The sequence below is a fragment of the Macaca mulatta genome, chromosome 11 (assembly GCF_049350105.2).
Source record: "Macaca mulatta isolate MMU2019108-1 chromosome 11, T2T-MMU8v2.0, whole genome shotgun sequence".
Lineage (NCBI taxonomy): Eukaryota > Metazoa > Chordata > Mammalia > Primates > Cercopithecidae > Macaca > Macaca mulatta.
In genome coordinates, this window is record NC_133416.1 from 95354056 (window position 1) to 95380437 (window position 26382).

The following is a 26382-nucleotide window of genomic DNA, read 5'->3' on the forward strand; positions in this document are numbered from 1 at the left end:
CAGAAAAAGCAAAATAAGAATCAGATGTACCTTAAATCTTTGCAAACATCCAAGTTTTTCACAAACTTCAGCCTCCATTGACAACAATTCATTCTTTTGTTTCTCATTTTCTTTTCTAAGTTGTCGCTCCAGTTCTACTAAGATTGTATATTGCCTTATAAGTGATTTTTCATTCACTTGCAAAACAGTAATTTTCCTACTGTTTTCTGCAAGTATTTTTTTCATTTCATCTGAATCCATCTGAAGAGCATTGAGCAAATTCTGCACAAAGACACATCCATATTACTTGTTGAATCTAGCTATCCTAGTTTGTATAATATTGCATATTAATGTTAAAAATGTTTTACTTACATTATATTCTTTTACTTTTATAGCATCTTGTTGAATTTGATCTTCAAGTTTTCTCTTTTCCTCTTTTATTGTTTTAGATTCTGTTTTCCAGGTGTCCTTTTCACTAAAAACAAAACAAAACCAAAAGACAATAGTGTAAACCTAATAAAAGGTTTGACTACAAGAAAAGATAACTTCAGATTATGCAAATTTAAAGTTTTCTCAACACAAGAGGTATCATAGCTATTCAGTATCTGAAAACACAAGAAGTTAAAATTTCATTTAAAAAGGTTTTAGCCTAGATTTAAAAATATTTTAAATAAACGCAAGGCAACAAAGTTATCAAATTATTTTCATTCTTCCTTGATTCACCACTTAATGGGTGGTGATATAATTATAATTGAAGCTGAATCTTATAAACATTTTATTGAAGACAGAAGAAAAGTAGGAAAATAATACCTCATACTAACTCTAGAAATCAAATTCCAACATTCTGACCCCACTCTCAAATTTGGGTGTTAAACGCTTACAAAATAATTTGAATACAAACACATCAGAAATTATTAGACTTAAAAGAAGATGTGTAAAGGACACAAAATTGGAGTTAAGAGGAATAGTTCAAGAGATCCATACATAATAGTGACTAAAGTTAATAACAGAAAAAAAAAGAAAAAAAAAGTTAATAACAGTATATTATATACTTTAAAATTGCTAAGAGAGTAGATTTTAAGTGTTCTTACTACAAAAAAAAAAAAAAAAAGTATGCTGTAATCCCAGAACTTTGGGAGGCCAAGGTGGGCAGATTGCTTGAGACTAGGAATTTTGAGACTAGCACGGCCAATATGGCAAAATTCTGTCTTTACCAAAAATACAATAATTAGCCAGGCATGGTGGCACATGTCTGTAATCTCGGCTACTTGGGAGGCTGAGGCAAGAAAATAACTTGGACCAGGGAGGCAGAGGTTGCAGTGAGCCAAGATAGCACCACTGCACTCCAGCCTGGGTGAAAGAGCAAGACTCTGTCTCAAGGAAAAAAAAAAAAAAAGTATGTGAGGTAATACATATGGTTAAGTAGCTTGATTTAGCCATTCCACAGTATATACATATATAGAACACCATGTTGTATGCCATAAATTCTTACTTGTGAATTTAAAAAGTAATTTAAAACATATTTATATATAAATTATTTTTTTTAAGTTGTGTAAGACACTGTTATCTACGCATGAGCATTCCACAAACATCTGCAACGTTCTTCGCATAAACCCAGTACAGTGGTATCATTTTCTTTGCAACTGAATGATTGTTCAGACTTGGACATGTGACCCAATTCTAGCAAATGAGATCGGAGTCAATGTCTGCCAGATATCACCATAAAAAATGTTTATTTAAAATTAAAAGCTATGTAGAAAAAAATGCTCCTCTTCTTCAATGGGCACAGTTTCATCTTTCTTGAATTCATGCAGCTATTTTACAACTATCATAGGTGTTAACAACAACCTTCCAATATGACCTACCCTATAACTACTTTTGTGGTTCTGGTTAGTCAGATAATAATTATTCTTAGTGTTTAAATCACCTTTGATTAGGTATTCTATTTCCTATTAAGGAAATCATTCTATTGATTTAGATGAGATGACAGAAATAAGGAGAAATATGTTAGTTCCCTATAGACATATGTGAACAATGATGATGGTGATGATGATGAATGATGCTAACAACAGCTGACATTTACAAACTGTTCATATGTGCCACATACTAGCCTAAGCATTTTCATCTAATAACTCACTTACGTTTTACAATAATCCTGTGAAAATGGTATTACTTACAAAGAAACTTACAAATAAGGAAACTGAGACACAGATAGGTAAGATGACTTGCTCAAGCTCTTACAAAAAGCAAATGTTAAATGATTCAAACTCAGGCAGGATAATCCCAGGCTTAATGTAATCATTAAGCTACACTGTCTCCATAAACAAGTTCTTTTTTTTTTTTTTTCTCAAATTTTTAAATAACTTTTTTATTGTGGTAAATACATACATGAAACGTAAAACTTACTATTGTAGCCATTTTTAAGTGTACAATTCAGTCACATCAGTGCATTCACTGTGTTGTGTAATCATCATCGCTATCCAGTTCCAGAACATTTTCATCATCCCAAATAAAACTCTACCCATTAAACAACTCCTCTTCCCTTCTCCCCAGCCCTGGTAACCTCTATGCTGCTTTCTGCCTTTATAAATTAGCCTTTTCTAGATAACTCAGTTTATAAGCTCTTAACAGTAGTTACTAGAGTAAAAAAATACAATTGCAAAGGAAGAAGAAGAAGGAAAGAACAAAACATCAATTATTCTTATGTTATTTTCACAATTAACAAGAATATACTGCAATTGTATTTATAAAGTTTTGCTAATACCTATACCTTAGGTATTCTTTATACAACAAACTTTGTTGATGACGAATTACAGCAAATTTTCTGTTATAATCTTCAAGAGAATCCTCTAAATTCTTTAACTTTTTTTCTTTATTTTCTAGTTCCTAAAAAGTGGTTTAGAAATAAGAATGCAAAAGAAATAGAATGTTGAATTTGAAAGTATAAATTCATATTCTGACAACATTATAGAAAAGTTAAAAGTCACCAAATCCATAAGAAACACAGATCATTTTTCCATGATATTATGAACATTTTAGTTTAAGGCATAAAAAAAAGAGTACCACACAACAGGTAAAGTTATTTTTACCATATGTGATAGTTACAGTTAGCACACAAATAACCAGATCACAATGTTTTATTAGATAGAATAGTTACAAACTCACCTCTAGTCACTTGGTCACATGCCCTCTTGTGAACATACAGTTTCATACTGTCACTCAAATTATCCTTTCCAATTATTTCATTTTAAAGATGAAATTGAAAATTAAATAACATACTCAATATCCAAAAACTCATTAACACTACACTTGGCAATCATTTTTACCAAATACATATGCTAGGCTTGTTGTCTGGTGCTTTCCATATATACGGATCCAACATTTGAGGTCGGGTCTGTCTGACTCCAAAGGTCTTGCCATGCTTATAGCTCTATACAGCCTTAGGATTGAGAGTCCAAGTACCTCTTTTGCCACTTTGAACAGGTTTTCAGACTCCCAGTTGGTACTCTCTAATCTACTACAAACTTCTGATATATTTCTTACATAAAGATGAAAAAATATGAATTTTATCTCAAAAAATACGACAATGCCATACTACCACTATTTGCTGGTAGTGTCCCTATACCTCAGGTAAGTAAGAGAAATAATAACGCTAAAATTATACATTTAAAAATAATAACATAACATATATTATAAAGCAATATTCTAATAAGTAGTTAAAGCTGTCCTTACCTGACTTAGATAACATAAAAATCCCAATATTGAGAAAAAGATGAATTACTGTAATTTCCAAAATAAAAATGAGTACTTAATAATTATAACTCAAGTATACTCAAAAATAGATCACCCAGCAGAGAGAAATAGTGGCATTTATAATCAAAAACATATTTTCATTGATTCTGAACATATATTTGTAATTATATTTATAATGTGTGTGATGTTATAGTCAAACTTCAAATAAAATAATAAAAAAGATCTGTCATTAGGACATTCAAAAAAACCATTATATAGACAGCAAAACTGAGAAACCCAGGGCAAGTAGTATAGTACAGTACCCTTTCCTCTTTAGAGGTAGATTAACTAACACTTTATTGGATAAAGAGAAGACAAAGATAAATAATAATTTGGTTTATAAGTTTTTACTTGTGGCCGGGTGCAGTGGCTCACGTCTGCAATCCTAGCACTTTGGGAGGCCAAGGTAGGCGAATCACTTGAGACCAGGAGTTTGAGACCAGCCTGGTCAACATGACGACACACCATTTCTACTAAAAAAAATACAAAAATTAGCCAGGGATGCACGCCTGTAGTCCCAGCTACTCAGGAGGCTGAGGTATGTGAATCACTTAAACTCAGGAGGTGGAGGTTGCAGTGAGCTAAGGTAGCGCAACTGCACTCCAGCCTCGGTGACAGAGTGAGACTGTCTCAAAAGAAAAAAAAAAAAAAAGTTTTTACTTGTGAATGCGAAAAGGGGAATAATTCTATCATGACACTAAAAAGCTTTCACAGACTTTATTCTTTTGTTTTCCACCCAGCAATAAATAAAAGTGCTCATTTACATAACACTGCTTTATAGTAGCTGCTCGTTGTTCTGCTTGTGAATCATGTATTTCACATGAACGACAGGCATGTGAACAAAATGTGTGAACATGCTGCTCATGCAGATGAATGGAATGAATGGTACAAATTGCTTTTATGTATAATATTCCATCTAACATCAAAATTCATACAAAATATATTTCACTGTTACTATTTTGAGAACTCAAAGGAATATATGAAGACTAAATATTAAGAAAAGTACTATCTGCATGCTTTGGTGATGGAAAAATTAAAATAAAGTAAAATGAAAGTAATAACACAAACATACTACCAATGATTTTTGTTATTCGCATGTAAAATTTTCAATACCTGCAACAAAATTTTTAATACCTGTAACAAATGTATTAAATATTCATTCTGAGAATTAATGATACTGGCACTAGATGGTGCTATCCCATCAGGTAAGTCAATTCCTTTAAAAACAACATTTGATCCTTCTGATTGTCGTAAAAGACTAGTTTCTTTTTCAAGATGGTCTATCTGGAGGAAAAAAAAAAATCCAGCAATGAGAATAACATCTCTTACACCCAAAGAAAGACAAATTAACAGATACGTGAATGCTCTGCCAGGAATTTTACTTAAACCATACTTTAGTTTCTGCTTAGAAATGCCCAGGTATAAGATTTAGAATTTTTGTATTCTTTTTAATATTATAAGGTACATATTTTCCACTTAATTTTATAAGAGAAATCCAGTTTCTTAATATCAAAAGAATTAATTCAACGAGCATTTTCTCATAAGGATTCTTTTTAAAAAATTAAGTTTCCTATTAAATCTACATTCTTATGTTTAGCATTTTCTTCTATTTAATAAAATTATCACCTTTAAATTAGCCTTTGCCAACTGCTGTGAATAATTTATAGCCTCTTTCCGAGATTCCCTGAGCTCCTGTCTTAATTCTTCATTTCTTCCGGTAAGCTGATCAACTTGGGCTTTCAAATGCAGACTGGCATCAAAGATTCCTTCTGCATTCTTTGATTCTATAGCCTAGTAAATTTATATTATATATTAGAAATATGGAGAAAAACAGTGAAATCGTGGTAAAAAACTGTCTTTAAATAAAATGGACATTTAAGCATTTTCCTATTTTCACTGCCAAGCATGATAATAAAGTATGCCAATTCAAATTCTTATTTATGAATCTATAAAACTTTCATTTACATTACCAAACATAGTAATTACTTCATTAAAACAATTAAAAAACATCTAGCTAATCTTAACAGACTGGTAGACTAGAAAAACAACCAGACAGGAATAAGATGACCAGGGTTCAAATTTTAATCAGTCGCTAGCTGGGAAAGTGACTTAAATTCTCTATACCTTAGTTTTCTTGTCTCTAAAAAGGGGAAAATAATGTTAGCTCTGCTCACTATACAGGGTTTTTGTACAGTCAAAATGAGGTATTTTTCTCTGAAATTATATAGGATCTGCATTCAAAGCATGCGCAAAGGAATGGAATACAATATCATATTGAAAAATTGATCAATACAACATTCAATTAAGTGAATTTTTCAGTGCTTCCTCTTCACACAGTTGAAGCACAAATAAAAATAAAGGCAAGGTATCATAATATGGCATTATCTAAGAATAATGAATAAGCGAAAATAATATGTCAAATATTAAAATATTATCAGAGTGGCATCACCGGCCCAAAATCTCCAACAGTGGCATACATAAGTATATACACACAATGCACACATCTACATAATATATACATATAAATATATTTGGACTTTAGACAAACTGTATGGAAAAAACTGTTAAAGGCAAAGTAAGTCTTAAAAAATGAAGGTAGAAGCCAAATAAGGTAAAATGAATAGAACCAAATGCAATCTCCTACTCAGGAAGGTGATCCGGGGTTTAACTCTAGGTAGTAGATTTATAAAAGCCTTCCCCTGAAGGAGATTAGAGCAGGTCATGCAGAGTAACAACTTATACTAATTCAAAGAGGGTATCATGAAGATAAAAGTAGGTAGAGGAAGGTACTCTGACGGACAACAAGGTGGTCTAGTTAGTTGTCTCATTGAGGAATAGTGCCTTGTCTACATGGACTTTGGTAAAATGAGAATGAGTTAGATAGCTGTTGGGGGCACTGAAAAATACCTTGTAGTAACAAGGAGTGAACTAAAGTGCATAATCCAGAATTATCTGGTCTAAATTGTCATGGATTCTGAAGATTTCTTAGAGAAGGATTGTTAGGTGATTTGTGAATTTCAGACTGGGCCTATAAATCTGAAAAAACAATGACAGTCCAGGATAAAAGTAAATGAAGTCTATGGAAACAGTGGCTCCAGGAAGGCCCAGAGATTGTCAGCATAAACAGAAGTTAGGCTTTCTTGGACCATTCACTCTGTTTTCATTTGGTTCCTAAGTAGAGCTGCCCTTAGAAAATTAAGTTTGATCTGGGACACAGTATCAGTAGTGGGCATCATCACAGACAAAAGATGTTCACATAAAGAAAGCATAAAGAATCATTTTAGACATTCAAAATGGCAGAGGCAAAACGAAATCACCAATCAGAATGAGAAAGTCAGAATGAGAAAGATATAATGGGAATCAAACTATTTTCTTGCCTCAGGAAATTTTTAACATACTAGTATCATTCTCATTCTCTGCTAACAATCACAGTGTTGCTATAAAAAGTGTCCAATTACTGATTAATCATGATTTTTTTTTAAAAAAAAAAAGCAACTCAGTAAATAATAATTTTTTTCCTACTGAAATCAAGCACAAATTTGAGAAACAATATAATAATGTACGCTAAATATGTTCAGATAACATAAATGACATATACTTAAACATTAACAATCTAAAATGTGTATATTATTCAAGTTTATATAACAGATACTCTATCCTGTATTTGTAAACGGTATCTGTACACAGCAGAAAACCTTTCTAAAGTGATAGGGGAAAAAGATTAACATGAAAAAAAATAACTTACATTAACTAGTCTTTCAAGGCTAGGGATAATTAGAGATGTTTCTCCTCCATTAACATCAGGATCTTTCTGCATTTCCTTAATTGCTTGCAATATTTCTTTCATACCTTCTTCAAGTTGCTTATTTTCTTCAACTAATTCTTTTACTGTAATTATACAGTTTTCTCATTGGATGATCAGATCTTTTTCACAATTTACACTATTCTATACAGATGACAAATATTTCACATATACCAGAGAAATCATTGGAAAAATGCAAATGTAAATAAACATACAAGAAAATTCAACTATAAATCCTACGTGAATAGTTGAGTTAAATGACAGACCTATTTATATCATGTGCATATACACACATATCTCATCACTGGAAGAAATAAATCACAGGAATACTTTTGCCTTAACTTAAACCATACTTTATATTAAAGAACTTTAAATTTGGTGTTCTAACTTCATTTAGATTAAAGAACACACAAGAAAAATGAGTTATACATTCTCACAAAAAATTCATATTAGTAACATTCTCTGACAATGAAAATAGCAAGGCAAACCAACTGGATGAGTGACAGACTGAAGTATATACAGTACAGATGTAATTAGGAGTAAAACAGATTAGAAAACAGAGAACGTGTTAACGTCCTTTTAGGCCCATGATTTTAAGTCTAGGAAAAATAAGAACAGAAAAGTAAAAGATAATTGTAACTTACATTTATTCTGAAATTTGGCTATCACTGTCCTACTTCTTTCTAAATCTCTTTCTTTTTCAATTAGTTCTCTTGAAAGAAATTCATTCTGAAAAAAGCAGAGACAACAAAATTGATTTTTTTCAACAAAATATCACAATAGTCTATAGTTTTCAAGTTAAAAGTTTGATCAATTAAGTATAACAAAACAAAAAAAAAATGACTATGAAGACATAGCAGCAATCATAAAAATAAACTAAAATCTAAACAGTAAAACAGATGGTGATCTTCCTCCCACTGTCTCCCTCTCCCAACATTCATGATAAAAGGCAAAAAGATATAATGGTTTTTGTCTTTAGTACCACAATCATCTCTTTTAATGTTCTGCCTTTACACTACCTGTTCTGCCTGGCTTCTATGACGTTCAAGTTCTATTTCTGCATTTCTACTCTGCGCTTCTTTGATCAATAATTCCTGTGCTATGATTTCATTCTAAAGAAAAATTTAATAAATTAGACAAGTCAATGAGTTCATATCAATGTACTGCATTTTAGATTTTAAAAAAGTAAAATGTGTATAACTCATGTTAAAATGCAAACAAAAATATTCTAACTGTAATTGTTACAGAACTTTCTTAAAGATGTCTTAAAAGAGCAACCACAAAAATATAAGTTGGAGAAAGGCTCACCTGAGATCTAAGAAATACTAGTTCTCTCCGTAGCTGTTCTATAAGATTTTCAAGAGGATGTATCTGAGATAATTTTGATTGTGCAGTAATAAACACAGGGTCTGGAAGATTAACCTCAAGCTTATTTTTCAATATCTCTGTCTGTAAGGGTACTTCACTTTTTACTACATCTTCTTTCAAATTGATATCAGCGTACTTTATTTGGGTATGAACCTGTTCTTCTTCTAATGTTGCTACTTGTGATTTATCCATGTCTGTTCTATTTTCATGAATTTGTTGACAAAATATTGCAGATTTTTGCCTAAGTGATAACTTCTGCATTATGTCTGAAGCTGTTGATAAGCCGTGAAAAGATGAATTGCTTTTTTGTACAAAACTAGTCTTCTCTAGTGCTTGATGGCTTCTTGACTCTTTCTTCACACAGTCATCAGAAAAATGGCATACGTCATTTATTTCTTCATGGCTTTCCCTACTAAAGTTGCTGACTAACAATTCTAGATTTCTTGAAGACTGCAGACATGGTGCTTTAAAAATCTCTCTTATTGTAATGGTTTCTGGAGTTGAATTATCTTTTACTTGCATGGATGAAGAAAGTCTAGTTAAAGGGACAAAAGGATGCAATCCACTTTCTACACTATGGTGAATTTCAGATAACATTCTTGATAATGATCCTATGGTCATATTCTCTTCTGGCTCATTCTGATCTGACTGTGGGGTATTGAATGATGATCTCCTATGCAGCAGCTCTACTTTATCTGAACTTCTAATCTGTATTCAGAGTAAATAATGTCTCATTAATCAATCTTTGAATCGACAGGTTATTTAAATAAGCAAATATTTCCCTCTACTTATTTATCAACAATAATAAGATCAGATGTTCAAGAATGAGATAAAGGGGGAAGAAATGAAAGCACAATAAAAATATTTTCCCGTACTCTCTTTGCAATACTTTACTATTACCTTTGATTTTGCTTCACTCATATTTTTGAGGCTCAATAAATCCAATTTTCTTTCACTTATTCTATCTCCTTGAGAAATGTTTTCAGTTAGGTTCAGGTCCTCAGTGGTTAATCCTATACATAAGAGAATTAACAAACTAAAAACATTAAAATAACCCTTCTACTATTCCAACATTTTAATTATTAAAACCTACAATCAAGTTTTAACCCAGAGGAAGAATAATTGTTTCCAAACTCCCTCCAAAATTCTACATAGCCAATACAACCTTCTGATCTAGCTCACTTTCAATGAACTATTAATAATGTGAGAACCTAATTTGAATTTCATCTTCTCTACCATTCTTTGCCTATTCTATATTAAAGCGTTACTTAATAAGCACCAGTTAAAAGACATATAAAGTAAATATAAATGATGAGTGATAAGTAAACTGATTATTGTACTAATAAATTATGAAGTTTCATTTATTGAGAAAGTTTTGGATGTATTATAGAAATCATAATGCTAAAAAGAACCACTCTGCTATTATTCATATACGTGCTTGGGGATTTGGGGCAAGCGAAAAAGATATTCCTTCTGTGTGGTCTTCTTACAAAAAAGCACTGCAATGGCTATTCTAAAACTTAACCAACTGTTCTCTTTAGCTCAAGTAAAATAAACCAAAAAAAGATGCTAATTTATATTCAATAAAGCATTACTTTCACTTAGTAAAGAATAATTTAAGGCCAGCCATGGTGGCTCATGCCTATAATTCCAGTACTTTGGGAAGCCAAAGTGGATGGATCACTTGAGGTCAGGAGTTGGAGACCAGCTGGCCAACATGGTGAAACCCCATCTCTACTAAAAATACAAAAATAAGCCAGGCATGGTGGCTCACGCCTATAGTCTCAACTACTCAGGAGGCTGAAGCACAAGAATCGCTAGAACCTGGGAGGCAGAGGGTGCAATGCGCAAGATCGCACCACTGCACTCCAGCCTGGGCAACAGAACAAGACAGACTCCATCTCAAATAATAATAATAATAATAATAATAATAATAATAATAATTTACAAGAAAAGCTTTTCAATGCATAGTCCTTAAGGAAAGGCAAAATGTTGAGTAACATATTAACATAAAAACTACTAAGTTTTATTATTGTTAATCACAACATATTGGTGCTGTCTAGAAATTAAAATACTATACCATAAAATTTTCAAATATTCCATAATTCTAAGGTTTGTTTTGTCTGCTTGTTTGCTTAATTTTTGTTACTTTGTTTTGTTCATTTTTGCCTATTTCAGATTTACGACTGAACCCACTGACACTCACTTATCTCCTTCAGGCTGTTATTGTCATTTATTAAATTTGCAACAGACCCACAATAGAACAGCAAAAATAGCTAACATAAATAATTTCATATCCAGACAACTCACTTACCAATAATTCTTTTTAAAGGTTTAGAATAACTGAGTATACCTGAAGTTGCACTTCTTTTTCCTCTTTCTTGAGCCATTTGACGAATTTTTTTTTTCAGATCAAGTCGTTCTTCCTCTAGACTTTCAATCTGCAAAGTATAAATTATTAGTATTTCTCTATAGTTCAACCAAGAAAATAATCAACTGACTACCACACTTGCCTCTTTCAAAAGAATCTGGTTTTCAGCTCTGTACTGCTGCTGTTTTAAGCGTTTGCTATTTCTAAATTCAGTTAAATCAATCATTGTCTTTGGTTCAAGGCCTAGAATAGAAAGCAATACAATTAAAAACTTAAAAGCATTCAAATAAACTGCAAAAATGTCATATACCATCAGGCAACTGGTTATAATTCACTTAGCCAATATCACTGAAGAATGAGGTAACTCTCTGTGAAAGAATTTTCCAGATATTTAAACTGTAACTCGAGTTAAAATTTTATCACAATTATTAATGGAAATCCTAACAAAAACCTAATGTAAACTATAAACAAAGATTTGGAGCTTTTTAAACATAGAAAATATGATGTCCATGACAGCTACCTAGACTAGCCAGAAGTCGTCTTTAGGAACTTCCAGATTCTTGGCTGTGATCTGATAGTCCAAGTGGATCAGAAGTCTAACTTGGGGTCCTAGCACAACTATGGATCCAAGTTAGATACTTTTCACACATATATATCTGTATAAAATACTTATTTGTCTATTTATCTTTTCTTTAGATAATAGTTTTGACAAATGATCATTTTAACTAAGAAAGCATTAAATGAAATTTAGCAATAATGAAATCCATATTTAGATATTTATTTTCATTTTAAAGCAGCAACTTAGTCTGCACTATCATAACACTTAAATTAGTAATATTAACTATTTATTAATAAGCTATTTATTAAAATAAAAATATAAACTCTCAAGCTATATTACTAATTACTCCTTAAAATACTCAACCAAAGTAAAATGTAAACAGTCCGAATTATAAAAGTCAAGTACTTAAAAATCTTTAAAAGATTTTAACAGGCCAGGCGCAGTGGCTCATGCCTATAATCCCAGCACTTTGGGAGGCCCAGGTGGGTGGATCACTTAAGGTCAGGAGATGGAGACCAGCCTAGTCAACATGGTAAAATCCCATCTCTACTAAAAATACAAAAATTAGCCAGGTGTGGTGGTACACGCCTGTAATCCCAGCTACTCAGGAGGCAGAGGCAGGAGAATCACAACACAGAGAGCTTTAAACATCTCATCTGTAACAAGAGCATTTTGCAAACAAATGTGGGTAATACATACCCTACTTTTGTTGGGAAAAAAAAAAGGTTAACCTCTGATATGTGGTATTAATAAACTTTCATTTTTTTAAAGAAGCAGCTATTACTGAGGAGATGCTAGACTGAGTAAGGCAATGTTCCAGCCCTGCCCACCCACCACTCCAATACCATAAAATCTGATTCCACTTCAATCAGGTTAGCTCCACTTTTATTTGTATTAAACATTTTATAAAAGTATTTGAGGCCGGGCGCGGTGGCTCAAGCCTGTAATCCCTGCACTTTGGGAGGCCGAGATGGGCGGATCACGAGGTCAGGAGATCGAGACCATCCTGGCTAACACGGCGAAACGCCGTCTCTAGTAAAAAATACAAAAAACTAGCTGGGCGAGGTGGCGGGCACCTGTAGTCCCAGCTACTAGGGAGGCTGAGGCAGGAGAATGGTGTAAACCCAGGAGGCGGAGCTTGCAGTGAGCTGAGATCCGGCCACTGCACTCCAGCCTGGGCGACAGAGCAAGACTCCGTCTCAAAAAAAAAAAAAAAAGTATTTGATAAGAAGCATTAAACTACTTAATAAATAATAATAAACACAATTTAAATTTTAAAAAAAGACTTGTAAATCAGGCTGAGCAAACTATGTAACTTAAAAGATGGCTTACCCACACGCTCTCTAAGTGCCTCATTTTCATCAAGGAAATCATTGATCTTCAATTCAAGTTTATTGATTTCCTTTGTCAATATTTCGATCTCTCGATCTCTGATTTTAATTTGGTTTTTACAATTCTTTATTTCAACGACAGCATCTTCTAAACCATATACTCCCTGAAAAATATCCAATCTAATTTAAAATATAACATGGTTTACTTTAATAAATTTATCAAGTTCATTTTTTTTTTTTTACTAAGTCTAAAGGAAAATGTACATATGCCTATAATTTATATCATTATACCTGTCTTTTATTGTGCTTCTATAAACCAAATCCAGTAATAATAATGATGTAATATGTAACAGCTAAAACTTTCCAGTATAATATCCTAAAGGTAAAGTGACTCCGAATATGTATTACATATAAAACACTTACCAAAATACTAAAAGAATTAGTAAAAGCAAATCAGCAATACCAGTAGAATAAGTAAGTCATTAGTTGCTTGAATCAGTTGTAACCAATGAAGAAGTATAAAAAGTGGAGAGCAGGTTGTATTGACACAGTATATTCCTGTCATAAATTCTGTCAAATTGGCCAGTGGTGTCACATCTACATGGTGGCCCAATGAACACAGATAATAAAAAAAATGTAATCCTGCTGCCTCATCAAAACTGATTATTTGGACAAATCACTTGTGATCAAAGGTTTGAAAACAATTCTCCTGACAAAAAGTAAATGCTCAAAGATTTCAATAGTTCAGTATAAATTAATGAGGATAACCTTTATCAAAAGACATTTATGGAATGTTTTTTAAATGGTATGCAGTAAATAGCACAGAATAGTCTGTGAATGGCAAGAATAATTCTAAGCTCCTTGAATGACAAGATAAAAATACATACCGATTCATAATCTTTTAACCTCTTCAGAGTCTCAACTAATTCTTTATCCTTTTCCCTAGCATCAGCCTCAGCCAGTTCAGCTGTTCTCTCAGCCTCTTTAGTTTTCTCTTTTAAAATGTCTAACGTTGACTGAATTTTCATATAATGAGTCTGTTGAGAAAGGGTTGAAGCACCTACAGAGTAAAAACAAAAATCATTAATTGAATTGACGACTTATTCCTTCAAATCAGTGATTCCAATATGGTGGCAAGAAAAGTGGTATGCCATTAAAAAAAACTCCTCTAAATTTGTCATTTTATATTTCTAAGATGAAAGTTTTGTTTCGGTTTTACTAATACAATTAACTAAAAAACTAAAGTTCAGCAAAATCTTCTTAGCTGAAGGGGTATGGATTTTAAAAGGTTGCAAAATACTGCTTTACAAAGAATGATCATTGTGACACAGACTGCTAGCTATTCCTAATATTTAACCTCCCTTTTGTCCACTGTACTAAAACTATGGATTTTTAGCTCGACATATGGCCATTTGAAATAAAGAACTAAATTTCCACTGACATACAAGCAGCTATGTGTGGTCATGTCAGTAATGGAATATAAATGCAAAGGTCATACGTGAATTTTAAAAAAAATGTTTTTAAAAGAAAGGAGTAATCTTTATCTTTCCTCCTTCCTACTAGCTGAAATCCACATGCATATGAGGGTGGCAACTTCACATGAATTAGAAACCACATGTTGAGATAGGCATAGCAACAAGATACAGGGTCCCTGATAGGGAATATTTGTGCATCTGTCACACAAATCCTGCCCTGGTTGCTTCAACTTTGTCTATATTATAGAGAAATAAATTTCTGTCTTGTTTAAATTATTGTACTATGCTTGATTTTTCCACCACTTGCAACTAAATTCAATCCAAACTAAGATAAAAACTTCCTAAATGCCTACTTGTAATATCTTACTAAATTGTTAAAAAAACAAAACCTAAGATTGCTATCATTCCAAAATTTATTGACACAGATTATTCTCACACTCAATCATAATAAGCATTTACTAATATATAGGTTATATATTTAATATTGGACTTAGGCATAAGACTAGTATGTGAGATCACAAAAGTTTTTACGAAATGAGCCCAGCTGTCTGGAGCTAACAGCTAAGCTGTGGAACGTGACACAGGCTGAGTTGTCCCCCAGTATCTATTCTCCCTTTCTTCCACATATCTACTCTCCTATCATTCTTCCACATGGCCTATACAATAAACACTGTATTTGCCTGCCTATCCTTCAGCACATGCTGTTAACTCTTGTCCCCTCTTCCTCTCTCTTGCTGTTTGGGATACAGACATGAGATAAAGCTGCACTGCATCCATTTTGGATGGGCAGATGAAGGCAACACCCTGGAATGCTTAATTCTAGGCCATTATGTAGATGAGAAATAAATGTCTATCTTGCTTTTGCCATTATTCTTCAGCTCTCTGTTTCTGATAACTAAACCTAATCCTAATTTATGAAGGAAGAATACCATTAGCCATTGCATTTTACAAGTTAAGTTCAAGATACAGAGTACAGTCTAGTACACACACCTTCTGTGAGCTTTAGGGATTATATAACTATGGACTGACTAAAGTGTTATTAGATAAGTTCTTTTCCTTATGTGACAGCAGAGATCAATTGCCACTTTTTCTCCTAGTAACCAGAATATGCACAATCCATACTATTAGTCATCCTTTTAAAGCAGTTTAAACTACTTTCAAAGTTTTCTGATACAAATATAATAAACACATATATAGAAATACATAAATACACATATATATGTATAGTGGGCTCTTGAAGCTATTCAACAGTCATACCACATTCTCCACATCTTCAGTCTTTCAGATGACCATTTTATACTTTCGCTTCTCTTCTTTCTCCTCAAACTTATGAAACATCTTCTCCTATCCTCACCTTCAGCTAAGAACCTTGCTCCCTTGTTCACTGAGAAAAAAGCAGCAACCAGTTTGGAACTTCAACAAATTCCCATTACCAGGATGTCTACCAAGTCACCTATATTTATATCTATACACTCTACCTTCTTCTCTGTAATTATGGATGAACTCTATGTTCCTAGTTAAGGCCAACCTCTTCACTGGCACACTAGGATCTCATCCCATTGCATTCTTAAAATATTATTGTTCCAGAAGTTCTCTCTCTACACTTCATTGATTCATCAATGTTTCTTCTTTAACGGAGCTTTTCTATTAACCTAAAATCATGAGTTATTTCTTCCATCTTAAAGAGAAAAATGTTTTCTTAAACCCTCTTTCCCCTCAAGCTACTACCTTGTTTTCCCCTTCTCTTTATAGAAACAGTCCTGGGAAAGAGTTCCTGTATTTCCTTATTACATTTCCTCTCTACCCATTTTCTCTTGAACCAAAAATGACCATTGCTAAGTCCAATAGTCAACTTCTAGTGATCATCTTGACCTATCAGCATCAATGAACACAGCTCTGAAAGCAGTTGTTTCTTCTTCTTTGGTTACATTCCTCATGTGGTTTTCAGGGCTCTCCAAACTCCTGCTTTTCCTCCGAGCTCTCTGGGCTTTCCTTTTCAGTCTCCTTTGGTTGCTCCTTTTTATCTCCCCAGCTGCTAAAGTAGAAGTTCTTTAGATTTTTCTTCTTAATCTACATTTACTTCCTTGGTGATCTTAGCCAGCCTCATTACTTCAATTACTTTTATGGAGACAGTTACCAAACATATCTTTAGCCTAGACTGCTGTCCTAAACCTTAGACTTTTATATACAAGCGCCTACTTAACACCTTCACTTGAATGTCTAATAATCATCTCAAACCTAACATATCTAAAATTAAGCACCTGATTATCTCTCAACCTGCTCTTCCCACACCACCACCATGACCAAAACTTTTGGTTCAGACCAAGAGTTCTCTCTCTCTCACATCCTACATCTGATCTGTTAGCAAATTCCATTTTTATCACTTTCAAAATACATCCAGAATTGCTACATCCAATAACTCCACTGCTACCACCATGCCCCAAACCACCATCTCCAGATTATTGCAATCGTCTTCTAACAGGTCTCCCTGCTTTTTATTTACCACTCCTACAGTCTACTACAAACACAGTCTAAGTCAAATTATATCATTCTTATCTTCAGAAACTTTCCACGTTGTCCCTTCTCACTTAAAAGCCAAGCCTGCACAATGAACTATAAGGCCCCATATGATATGGCCTCAGTTTACCTCTCTGATCTTATCACTGCCCCAATTGCTGACTCTACTCCAGCCAAAAAGACTTCTTTGTTGTTCTCAAACATGCTTTGTACACTCCTACTTTAGTGCCTTTGAACTTATTCTCACTGCTTAGAGCCATCTGTATGTTTTACTCCTTCACTTCCTTTAAGTATTGGTTCAATTATCTCCTCAGCAAGGCTTTTGCTTCATTTTCAAAATTACAACCATACCTGCAAACACCACATCACTACACTTATACACACATACGCGCGCTGAATCACTATTTCTTCTTCATGTCATATATATACGTGTGTGTATATATGTGTGTGTGTGTATATATATTTAGCAATTATAAAAAACATGTCTATGAATTTCCCATGAACAGTTTGCATTAGTGTGCCCTGGCATAACTATAGTATGTAGTGCTATAGAAATATAACACAGATATTGTGAGAACTTATATTCATAGAATTTGATGTGTTAAACTAGGTAATATAGCTCAGGGTAAGGAGAATATGATGAAACATTAATTTGAGTAAGATTAATGTGAAATGACCTCTGAAAACTATCAGCAATGCTGCTACACTGGTCAAAATTTTATTATCCTCCATTCTTTGTTAATTATAAAAAATTAAATAAAAATAATTGTATCACAATTTTTCATTTCCCTCATACCAGTGACCTGGTAATAAAAGTTAATGTAATTTTCACCAGAGGAGAAAAATAATAGAAAATACATCCATCATTTACAAAGGTAAGCACTAGTAATATAAGTATAATAAAAAATAATATCACGTACAATTTTTTGAAAATATGATAAAATTCAAATGGAGAAAACTCAATATTGACTTGACATTTTATTTTAATATAAAGTACTTTAAAAACAAAATGATATATAAAATAGCTTTATATATTTATAAAAATACCTTTGTTTCTTTGAAGCTCATTTTTCAAATCTTCAATAATAAAAGTATTCTTTTCCATTTCTTTTGTATATTGTTCTACTTGTTCTGTGAGCATCTTAATTTGACTGTCTCGTTCCTGTATACCCTATAAAATATTTTAAAACAATATATATCCCTTCATGAATATTAACCTAAAAAGGTAAGGAAAAAAGTAGGTCTGATTTTTTTCAACAAGACTGTAGAACATACTTTCTTGTGGGTTAAAGTATGCCTTTTACCATTTTGTACACTTTAACTGTAATACACAGTGATACACATGATAGGTACACTGCTGTTACTCCAATACTGAAAGATGGATATAAAGGCTAACACTCTGGAAAATAGTATTTCCAGAACTCCCTAATGTTTGTGGCTTTTACAATTCCTTACGTTACTTTCCTCATCCTCCATTCAATTTCATCTTTCTACCATTCTGTATGTTTCTGTTTTGCTCTGTGCTTTCTCTTTTATTCTACTTAGCTTTTTCCCCTTTAGTACTTTATTCAAAAATATTGTCCCCTGTAATTGCTCTTACTCAGCATATACTTTTCAAATCATCTTCTCACTTTTGGACTATAACTACAGCACAAATAATAAAAGTGTGACTTCCTTTTATATGAGTTATTTTCACTAAAAATAAAATAGGCAGCATAATCAAATTATAACCATGCTTTTAGCTTATTTCACATTGTGTAGGATATGTTAGGACTAAGATACAGTAAAATAAACCTTAACAGAGTATTAAATTATTTTAAAATTTCTAAAAGTTTTAAATCATTTCTTGTTAATTTCTAACCAAAACAATATGTGTACTATCCACATAAACATAGAAAAATAAACAACTCTAGTTCTAACTCTAATCTGGACTCCATAAACTTAATTCTAATTTTTTAATGCGACCAGATGGTATAAGAAATTTCAAAAGACATTATTATACAGTTGCTAATACAAGCTGCTAGACTAGGCGCTGATGATATAATAAATAAAAGACATCGTTCAAAGTTCCAACTGTAATAAAACTGGTTGATAAACCAAATTCTGGTAGGATTTTACCTGCTGTAGAGCCATAACATTACTTTTATCAGCATCTAGCTGAGCATTCTTAAGTTTCTCCCTTAGGTTATGTAACATTTGCTGATACTCAATAATTTCATCATCTTTAGAAGACAAAATAAGCTAGAAATAAACAAAATAGAATCTGTTATGCAAAACGAAAGTTAATAAAACATTCTTCATTATCATAAATAATATACACCATTAATAGATTTATGATACAGAAAATAAAAGTTATTTGAAGTGAGAAAGTATGAGCAACTACTGGCATAATCTTTGTCCCTTTTGTATATCTGACCTGAAATTCAAATAGAAAATGATTTTAATATATACACTGAATTTTCTTAATAATTCAATCTTTAAAAATATTTCAACCTTTCAAAACTCATTTATAAACAAGAAGTACTTCCATACAACTGTGAAAAGTTTTATACAAATGATCTTTATGAAGTATGAATTAAAATGCAACTAAGATGCATAAAATATCTTGAATAAATGAAAGAAAAGTTATCTTGTGTTCTTTAGCTAGGAGGACTAAATATCATAAAAAGGTTTATCCTAAATCAATCTATAAAATAATTTATAAATTTAACACATACCCAATAAAAATCCACAAGATATTTTTTAAGAACTGGACAAGCCAGTTCTATAATTTACATTAAATATGTTCATAAAGAATTCTAAAAGCGGAAAAATGATAATGTTTTTAGACATTAAAATATACAAAAGTTAAAACAAGTATACACAGCTGGAAAATAGATAAATCAATTTAATAAAAGAGACTCCAAAATTAAATTCAAATTCAAAAGCAGTATATATAAAAATGAAATTGTATTTCAACAGGAGAAAGATGAAATAATAAATGATGTTTGGACAACAGAGTAGCTCTGTTGCATCCATATTATACTCCTTACATCAAAATGAATTATATGTTTCAAAGATTTAAATGTAAAAAAAAGGCCAGGCAGAGTCACGGCCTGTAATTTCAGCACTTTGGGAGGCCAAGGCAGGAGGATCACTTGAGGCCAGGGATTCGAGACCAGCCTGGCCAACACAGTGTGACCCCATGTCTACTAAAACTACAAAAATTAGCCGCGCATGGTGGCACATGCCTGTAATCCCAGCTACTCAGGAGGCTGAGGCACAAGAACCACCTGAACCCAGGAGGTGGCATTTGCAGTGAGCTGAGATTGTACCATTGCACTCCAGCCTGAGCAATTGAGTGAGACTCTGTCTCAAAAAAAACAAGATATTAGGAGAAAAGATGAGAAAACAAGTTTATACTCAGAAGCCTTTCTCATTATGACAAATGTCAAAAGTCATTTAAAAATAACAAATTTAACTAAGCATAAAAAGAAATATTTCACAGCAAAAAATGCCATAAAGCAAAAAAAAAAGTGACAAACTGGAAGAATGTATTTGCAACATACATGACAATTACACTTGCAGCAATTTATTCCACAGATATACTTGTACATTTGCAAAATAACATATATAAGAATATTAATTAAAACAGTTTCTAACCCCAAAATTGGAAACTTCATAAACTTCACAAATTATCAAATAAACACCTGTATATAAAGAAAAATTACATAGCCTTTAAAAAGAACAGCAATACTACATGTACTGATATAAAATAATTATGAAAAGATATTAAGTCAAACACAGTACAGAATACATATAACATGTTACCATTTACCCCGCCAACATTAAATCTGGTAAAGACAACTGTTTTTTCTAGGGGTTGGTAGACTACGCCCCACAGGTCAAATCTGGCCTCCCACCTGCTTTTGTAAATAAAATTTTACTGGAAAACCACCTTGCTCACTCATTTACATATTGTCTATGATTGCTTTCATGCTATAAACAGAGTTTAGTTATAGCAGAGACCAGGTGGTCTAAAATATTCACTCTCTGGCCCTTTATATAAAGTTTATGGAGGCTTGACTGATTCTATAGGCCTTACTTCCATTGCTACTGCTTTTGTTTAAAATATAGGTTATCTGAGCTTTCTAGATGCTAACCAATTCCAAACTGCCAACAAGATTTATGTGAACCCTACTAGAAAGCAAATGACTCTAGAAGTGATAGCTTTTAAAATTAGAATTATTCATTCAGAATAATCTCTGATGTTTTTCAAATATACAAATATCACAATCCCAGCTTCTAATATGGTAAGGCCTGACAATTTGGTTAAGGTTGGAGAGTGGTGGTGAGGAAGAAAAGTGTATTTAGAAAAGGCTTCCCAAGTTATTCTGATTCCTTTGCTTATTCTTATTCCCACTGATTAACCTGATATTCAGTTAGAAAAATTAAATTAAACCTGCAACTATTTAACTAATGTATACAAAGTAACTATGAGTTAAGTGAAAAGATTAAAATTACATTTAGAATTATATATTTTAGTTGCCAAATATATTTTGGAGTTAGACTTCTATCAAAAAGTTTAAAGTTCAACTCATTGAAGTGAAAGAAGTCATTCAATAGCAAATGAGCTAGAGATCAAAAAGGACAGTTTTAGAGCTTTTCTAACCAATAAATAAAATAAACTTATGTTTAAAAACCCTAATAAAAATGTTGTAAACCAGTATAAGGCATTAAACAAAAATAAGACTAAAATTTATACCTAAAATACAAAAAGAAAAAGTTATTATGTCAATTAAAAAAATACCTTCCATTCTTCTACTTTTGCATTGACAGCTACCATAATTGGATCATCTTCTTCATTTTTTGCTTTCAGAAGATCTGTAAGCTCCTGTACCTAAAAGACAACAGTTATTTCAAGAGTTGTTTCAAATTGATGTAATATATATTTATACCTGTGCATATTTACACATACATTATATATATAAATATACCTACATACACATACATATTCATACTTATTATATACACATATACACATACATACAGATACATGATATTACATATGCATATTTATCACTGAAGTCATCCTGGAATTATAGGTGACATTTAATAGTTTCTACATCTTATAATTGCATAATTATCTTTCATTACTAGAAAATTTTATTTTTAAACATTATTCTACCTTTTAAACAACTTTAATCCACATAGTGAACAATGTATTGGTTTCTAATATATATATAATGTATTTATTTTAAGATAAAATTAAATGTTATGATCCACAGGATTTTCAAGAGTCTTTTATAGAAAACCCCATAATTATGAGCTGTACATGACTGCTATCTACACATTCATTCAAGCATCATTTATATATCCTAAATTGCAAGAATTAGTGTTTGTGAGGGGACTGGAGAAACACATATGGACAAATATATCAACATGACAACATATTACAGAATTAAAAAGACAGACAAAAATTCACATCCTAGAAAAAGTACTTTCTAGTGTCAAATAAACAGTAATGAGATAACATGAAGTCTGAATAAATAAGTTATTCTAAAAGTAATTCTTACTTGAAGTCGATAATGATCGTTTTCTTTCTTTAACTGATCTATTACATTATCTGTCTGATGTACAATAGCTTTCATTCTATTATATTCATCGGTCATCTTCTCCATTTCCTGTACAGACTCTTCTAAATTTTTTCTCATTTCCTGATTCTGAACTTCAATTTTCTCATTAGCTTCTGTTAAAGTCTAAAAAAGTTAGACACTATAATTAAAAAATAATTTTTAAAAAACTGAAAATTAAACCAAATTAAAATTAAATGCAGCCATAAGTGTCTGCTAGAAAAAAAGAGAATTCTTTATAGAACTTTACTAATTGGCACTGACCAATTAAATCAAATTGAATATCAAGAAAATTGTACATAAGGACCTCAATTGTTCTTAATGACCAAGATAGGCAAATATAAAAAGAATGGCTAAAAAGTTGCTACTTCAAAGATGTAATTTATTTCATGTTTTACAAGTTCATGGTGACAGATTTATACCAAAGAATTTACATGTAGGGCTAAATATTATATTTACATTATAATGAAATTAAAATTTTTAGGAATCATTGCTCTGAACTGACTTCTAGCCATTTTACCTGAATTTCATCAAGATATTGGACAAGCTCATAGTTTTTTTTAGACAACTGTGATCGGTAGTCACTGTCTTCCCCTCTTCTTGATAAAAGTGTTTCTTTTTGTGAATCTATTTGTTTCTGGTAGTCAATAATATCCTGACAAAGTTGTTCATTCTGAAGGTAACCAAACACAACATTCCATTACGAAACTATTCAGAATAACAAAATTATACCCTCTAAATAGTGCTTTCAGAACATATCTTTAAATTCCCAAGATTTCACCACCCTTAAAGCCTCACCTTTTTCTTTAGACGTTTGTTCTACAGAAAAGGACAGGAAAACGGTAATTAGAAACGAGAAAGGCAATACATAATTAAAAATAATAATCAGAAACTAAAGAAAACAAGAAAAATTTAGGAAAACGATGTATATTATTTTGAATGACCAAAGAAAGTAAGAATACTAATTATCTACCAAAACAAAGAATATTTCAATTATGTTAGAAACTTAATTTCTATCAGAATAAACAATGTACAAACATTATTTGGCTCAGTAGAACCAAATGATAATCAGAATTTATAAGATTTCACAAATAAAAAAACATTTTTAAAGCATCTGGGGTAAGAGAAATAAGAATAGAAATTCAGTCATCTATTCAATTTGAAAACGAGCAAAGAATAGCTTATAGAACAAAACAAAAAAAAAACAAGATTTACCCGCATAGACCTGAGATGAAGGTAATACGTAATGGCCTCACATTTTGCTTTGTTTTCTATTTCCCCGAGACAAAGTCATACCATAAAATCAGTTTGAAAACATCAGTTTCTTAGAAGACTCCAGTCCTGGTTACAATATAAATTTATGTAAACTTTTTTAACAAGTACTTTTGTTGAACCACCACAACTACTAAAATTTTTTACCAACCTCTCTTCTTAATTTGCTGTTTTCATTTTCTGCCTCCTCATTTCGAAGAGCCAACTAAAATAGTAAAAAAATAATAATAAGATAAAATTCAGAATTTTCTTTTTTTTTTTTTTTTGAGACAAAGTCTCTCTTTGTTGCCTAGGCTAGAGTGCAGTAGTGAGATCTCGGCTCACTGCAACCTCTGCCTCCAGGTTCAAGCAATTCTCCCACCCCAGCCTCCCAAGTAGCTGGAATTACAGGCATGCACCACCATAACTGGTTAATTTTTTTTTATTTTTAGTAGAGATGGGGTTTCACTGTGTTGGCCAGGTTGGTCTTGAACTCCTGGCCTCAAGTGATCCGCCCGCCTCAGCCTCCCAAAGTGCTAGGATTTCAGACGTGAGCCACTGTGCCTGGCCATCAGCAGTAATTTAATATAAAGCCAGGTATTCAGCTTATCTACTTAAATTTTAAATCCTCTCTAATAAAGTAGAAAATGTTAAAGCTATTAAGGATTTAATATCAACCTAACACATAAATAAATGGTCAAAATTTTCAAAACTTAAGGATTTAAGAAAGATTAAACAGTTTCATTTTAAAGAATTAAAAAGAACACACACACAAACTTTAACCAAAGAATACAGAAACAACTTAATCTGCTCCCCCCAAAAAAACCCTAATAATTTTCTGCCCAACATCTTTATATTTCACTTTTCTATGTCATAACCAGACTATTATTTGCTCTCAGTGAACATAAATTACTTAGAAATAAAAGGCAATACAACACAATGGTTAAAAGAAGCAATCTAAAATCACACTGGCCTAGGTTTATGTCCCTCATCAACCAATTTCTAGTAAAGCATGAATGAGTTACTTAACATCTCTATAACTGAGTTTTCTAATATAAGTTGACATAAGAGTTAAACAAAATGCATACAGAGTTCTCAGCAAAATGATCAGTGAATAGAATAGCAAAAAGTTATAAAGGATTTTCTTATCTACATATAACTGATTTCATTTGTGATTCTTGTTTCTCCAAACAGGCAAACATTATTATAAACATTATGATGTCTTTTTTCGCCTATTCTCCAAACCTCATTCCTCTTATGACCTTTCATTTTTCTGGTTCTCCTCTTTATTCAAGGAAATGATAGAATCACAATGGTATACAACAATATTTAAAAGTCTATAATAAAGAACCAAATGTAGTATGTTATCCTTGATGGAACTTTGGATATTGGAGGTGGGGAGACTGAAGGATATTATTGGGCCATTAGAAGAAATCTCATTATGGACTAGATAATGGTGTTGAATCAATATTAAATTTCCTGAGCATGACAATTATATTGTGTTCATTGTAGGAGAACATCTTTCTTTTTCAAATAGACAAGTTGAAATATTTAAGTGCAAAGTATCATATCTGCAATTAGCTCTTAAGCGATTCAGCAAACAATGTGATTGAACAAACAACAGAGAAATATGTGTGTGTGAAAATACTGACAAAAAGATAAAGCAAAGTTGGCACAACATTAACAACTGGTGAATCCATATGAAGGGTATGTGGGTGGTTATTGTTTTTCTTTTTTTTTTTCCCATCAACTTTTATTTTAAGTTCTGGGGTACATGTGTGAGACGTGCAGGTTTGTTACATAGGTAAATGTGTACGATGGTGGTTTGCTGCACAGATCAACCCATCGCCTAGGTATTAAGCCCAGCATCCATTAGCTATTCTTCCTCATGTTCTCCCTCCTCCTCACCCCTTGACAGGTCCCAGTGTGTGTTGTTCCTCACCATGTGTCCATGTGTTCTCGTTGTTCAGCTTCTACTTATAAGTGAGAACATGCAATGTTTGGTTTTCTGTTCCTGTGTTAGTTTGCTGAGGATAATGCCTTCCACCTCCATCTATGTCCCTGCAAAGGACATGATCTTGTTCCTTTTTTTTTTTTTAATTTGAGACAAAGTCTAGCTTTGTTGCCAAGGCTAGAGTCCAGTGGTGCAATCTCAGCTCACTGCAACCTCTGCATTCTGGTTTCAAGTCATTCTCCTGCCTCAGCCTCCCAAGTAGCTGGGATTGCAGGCATGTAGTACCATGCCAAGTTTGTTTTTTTTTTTTTTTTGTAGAGGCGGGGTTTCACCATACTGGCCAGGCTGGTCTTGAACTCCTGACCTCAAGT

The 26382-nt window shown here is 32.3% G+C and overlaps 1 protein-coding gene across 4 annotated transcripts in view; it reads right to left on the reverse strand.

The window, feature by feature from the left end:
- CEP290 (centrosomal protein 290) overlaps positions 1 to 26382 on the reverse strand; it is a 93865-nt gene that overhangs the window by 58519 nt on the left and 8964 nt on the right. For all 4 annotated transcript variants that reach the window (XR_013400687.1, XM_077953219.1, XM_001101114.5 and 1 more), the window contains 19 exons: positions 24230 to 24283; positions 23605 to 23625; positions 23327 to 23479; positions 22750 to 22932; positions 21984 to 22073; positions 19313 to 19435; positions 18242 to 18365; positions 14090 to 14262; positions 13204 to 13366; positions 11455 to 11555; positions 11295 to 11382; positions 9842 to 9954; positions 8218 to 8302; positions 7517 to 7659; positions 5398 to 5562; positions 4906 to 5055; positions 2750 to 2865; positions 352 to 454; positions 31 to 261 (listed from right to left, as the gene is read on the reverse strand). Coding sequence is in view for 3 of the 4 variants with exons in the window: in XM_077953219.1 (XP_077809345.1) it covers positions 31 to 261; positions 352 to 454; positions 2750 to 2865; positions 4906 to 5055; positions 5398 to 5562; positions 7517 to 7659; positions 8218 to 8302; positions 9842 to 9954; positions 11295 to 11382; positions 11455 to 11555; positions 13204 to 13366; positions 14090 to 14262; positions 18242 to 18365; positions 19313 to 19435; positions 21984 to 22073; positions 22750 to 22932; positions 23327 to 23479; positions 23605 to 23625; positions 24230 to 24283 (2379 nt within the window). In the remaining variant the exon portion in view is untranslated. The remainder of the gene's footprint in view (positions 1 to 30; positions 262 to 351; positions 455 to 2749; positions 2866 to 4905; positions 5056 to 5397; positions 5563 to 7516; positions 7660 to 8217; positions 8303 to 9841; positions 9955 to 11294; positions 11383 to 11454; positions 11556 to 13203; positions 13367 to 14089; positions 14263 to 18241; positions 18366 to 19312; positions 19436 to 21983; positions 22074 to 22749; positions 22933 to 23326; positions 23480 to 23604; positions 23626 to 24229; positions 24284 to 26382) is intronic.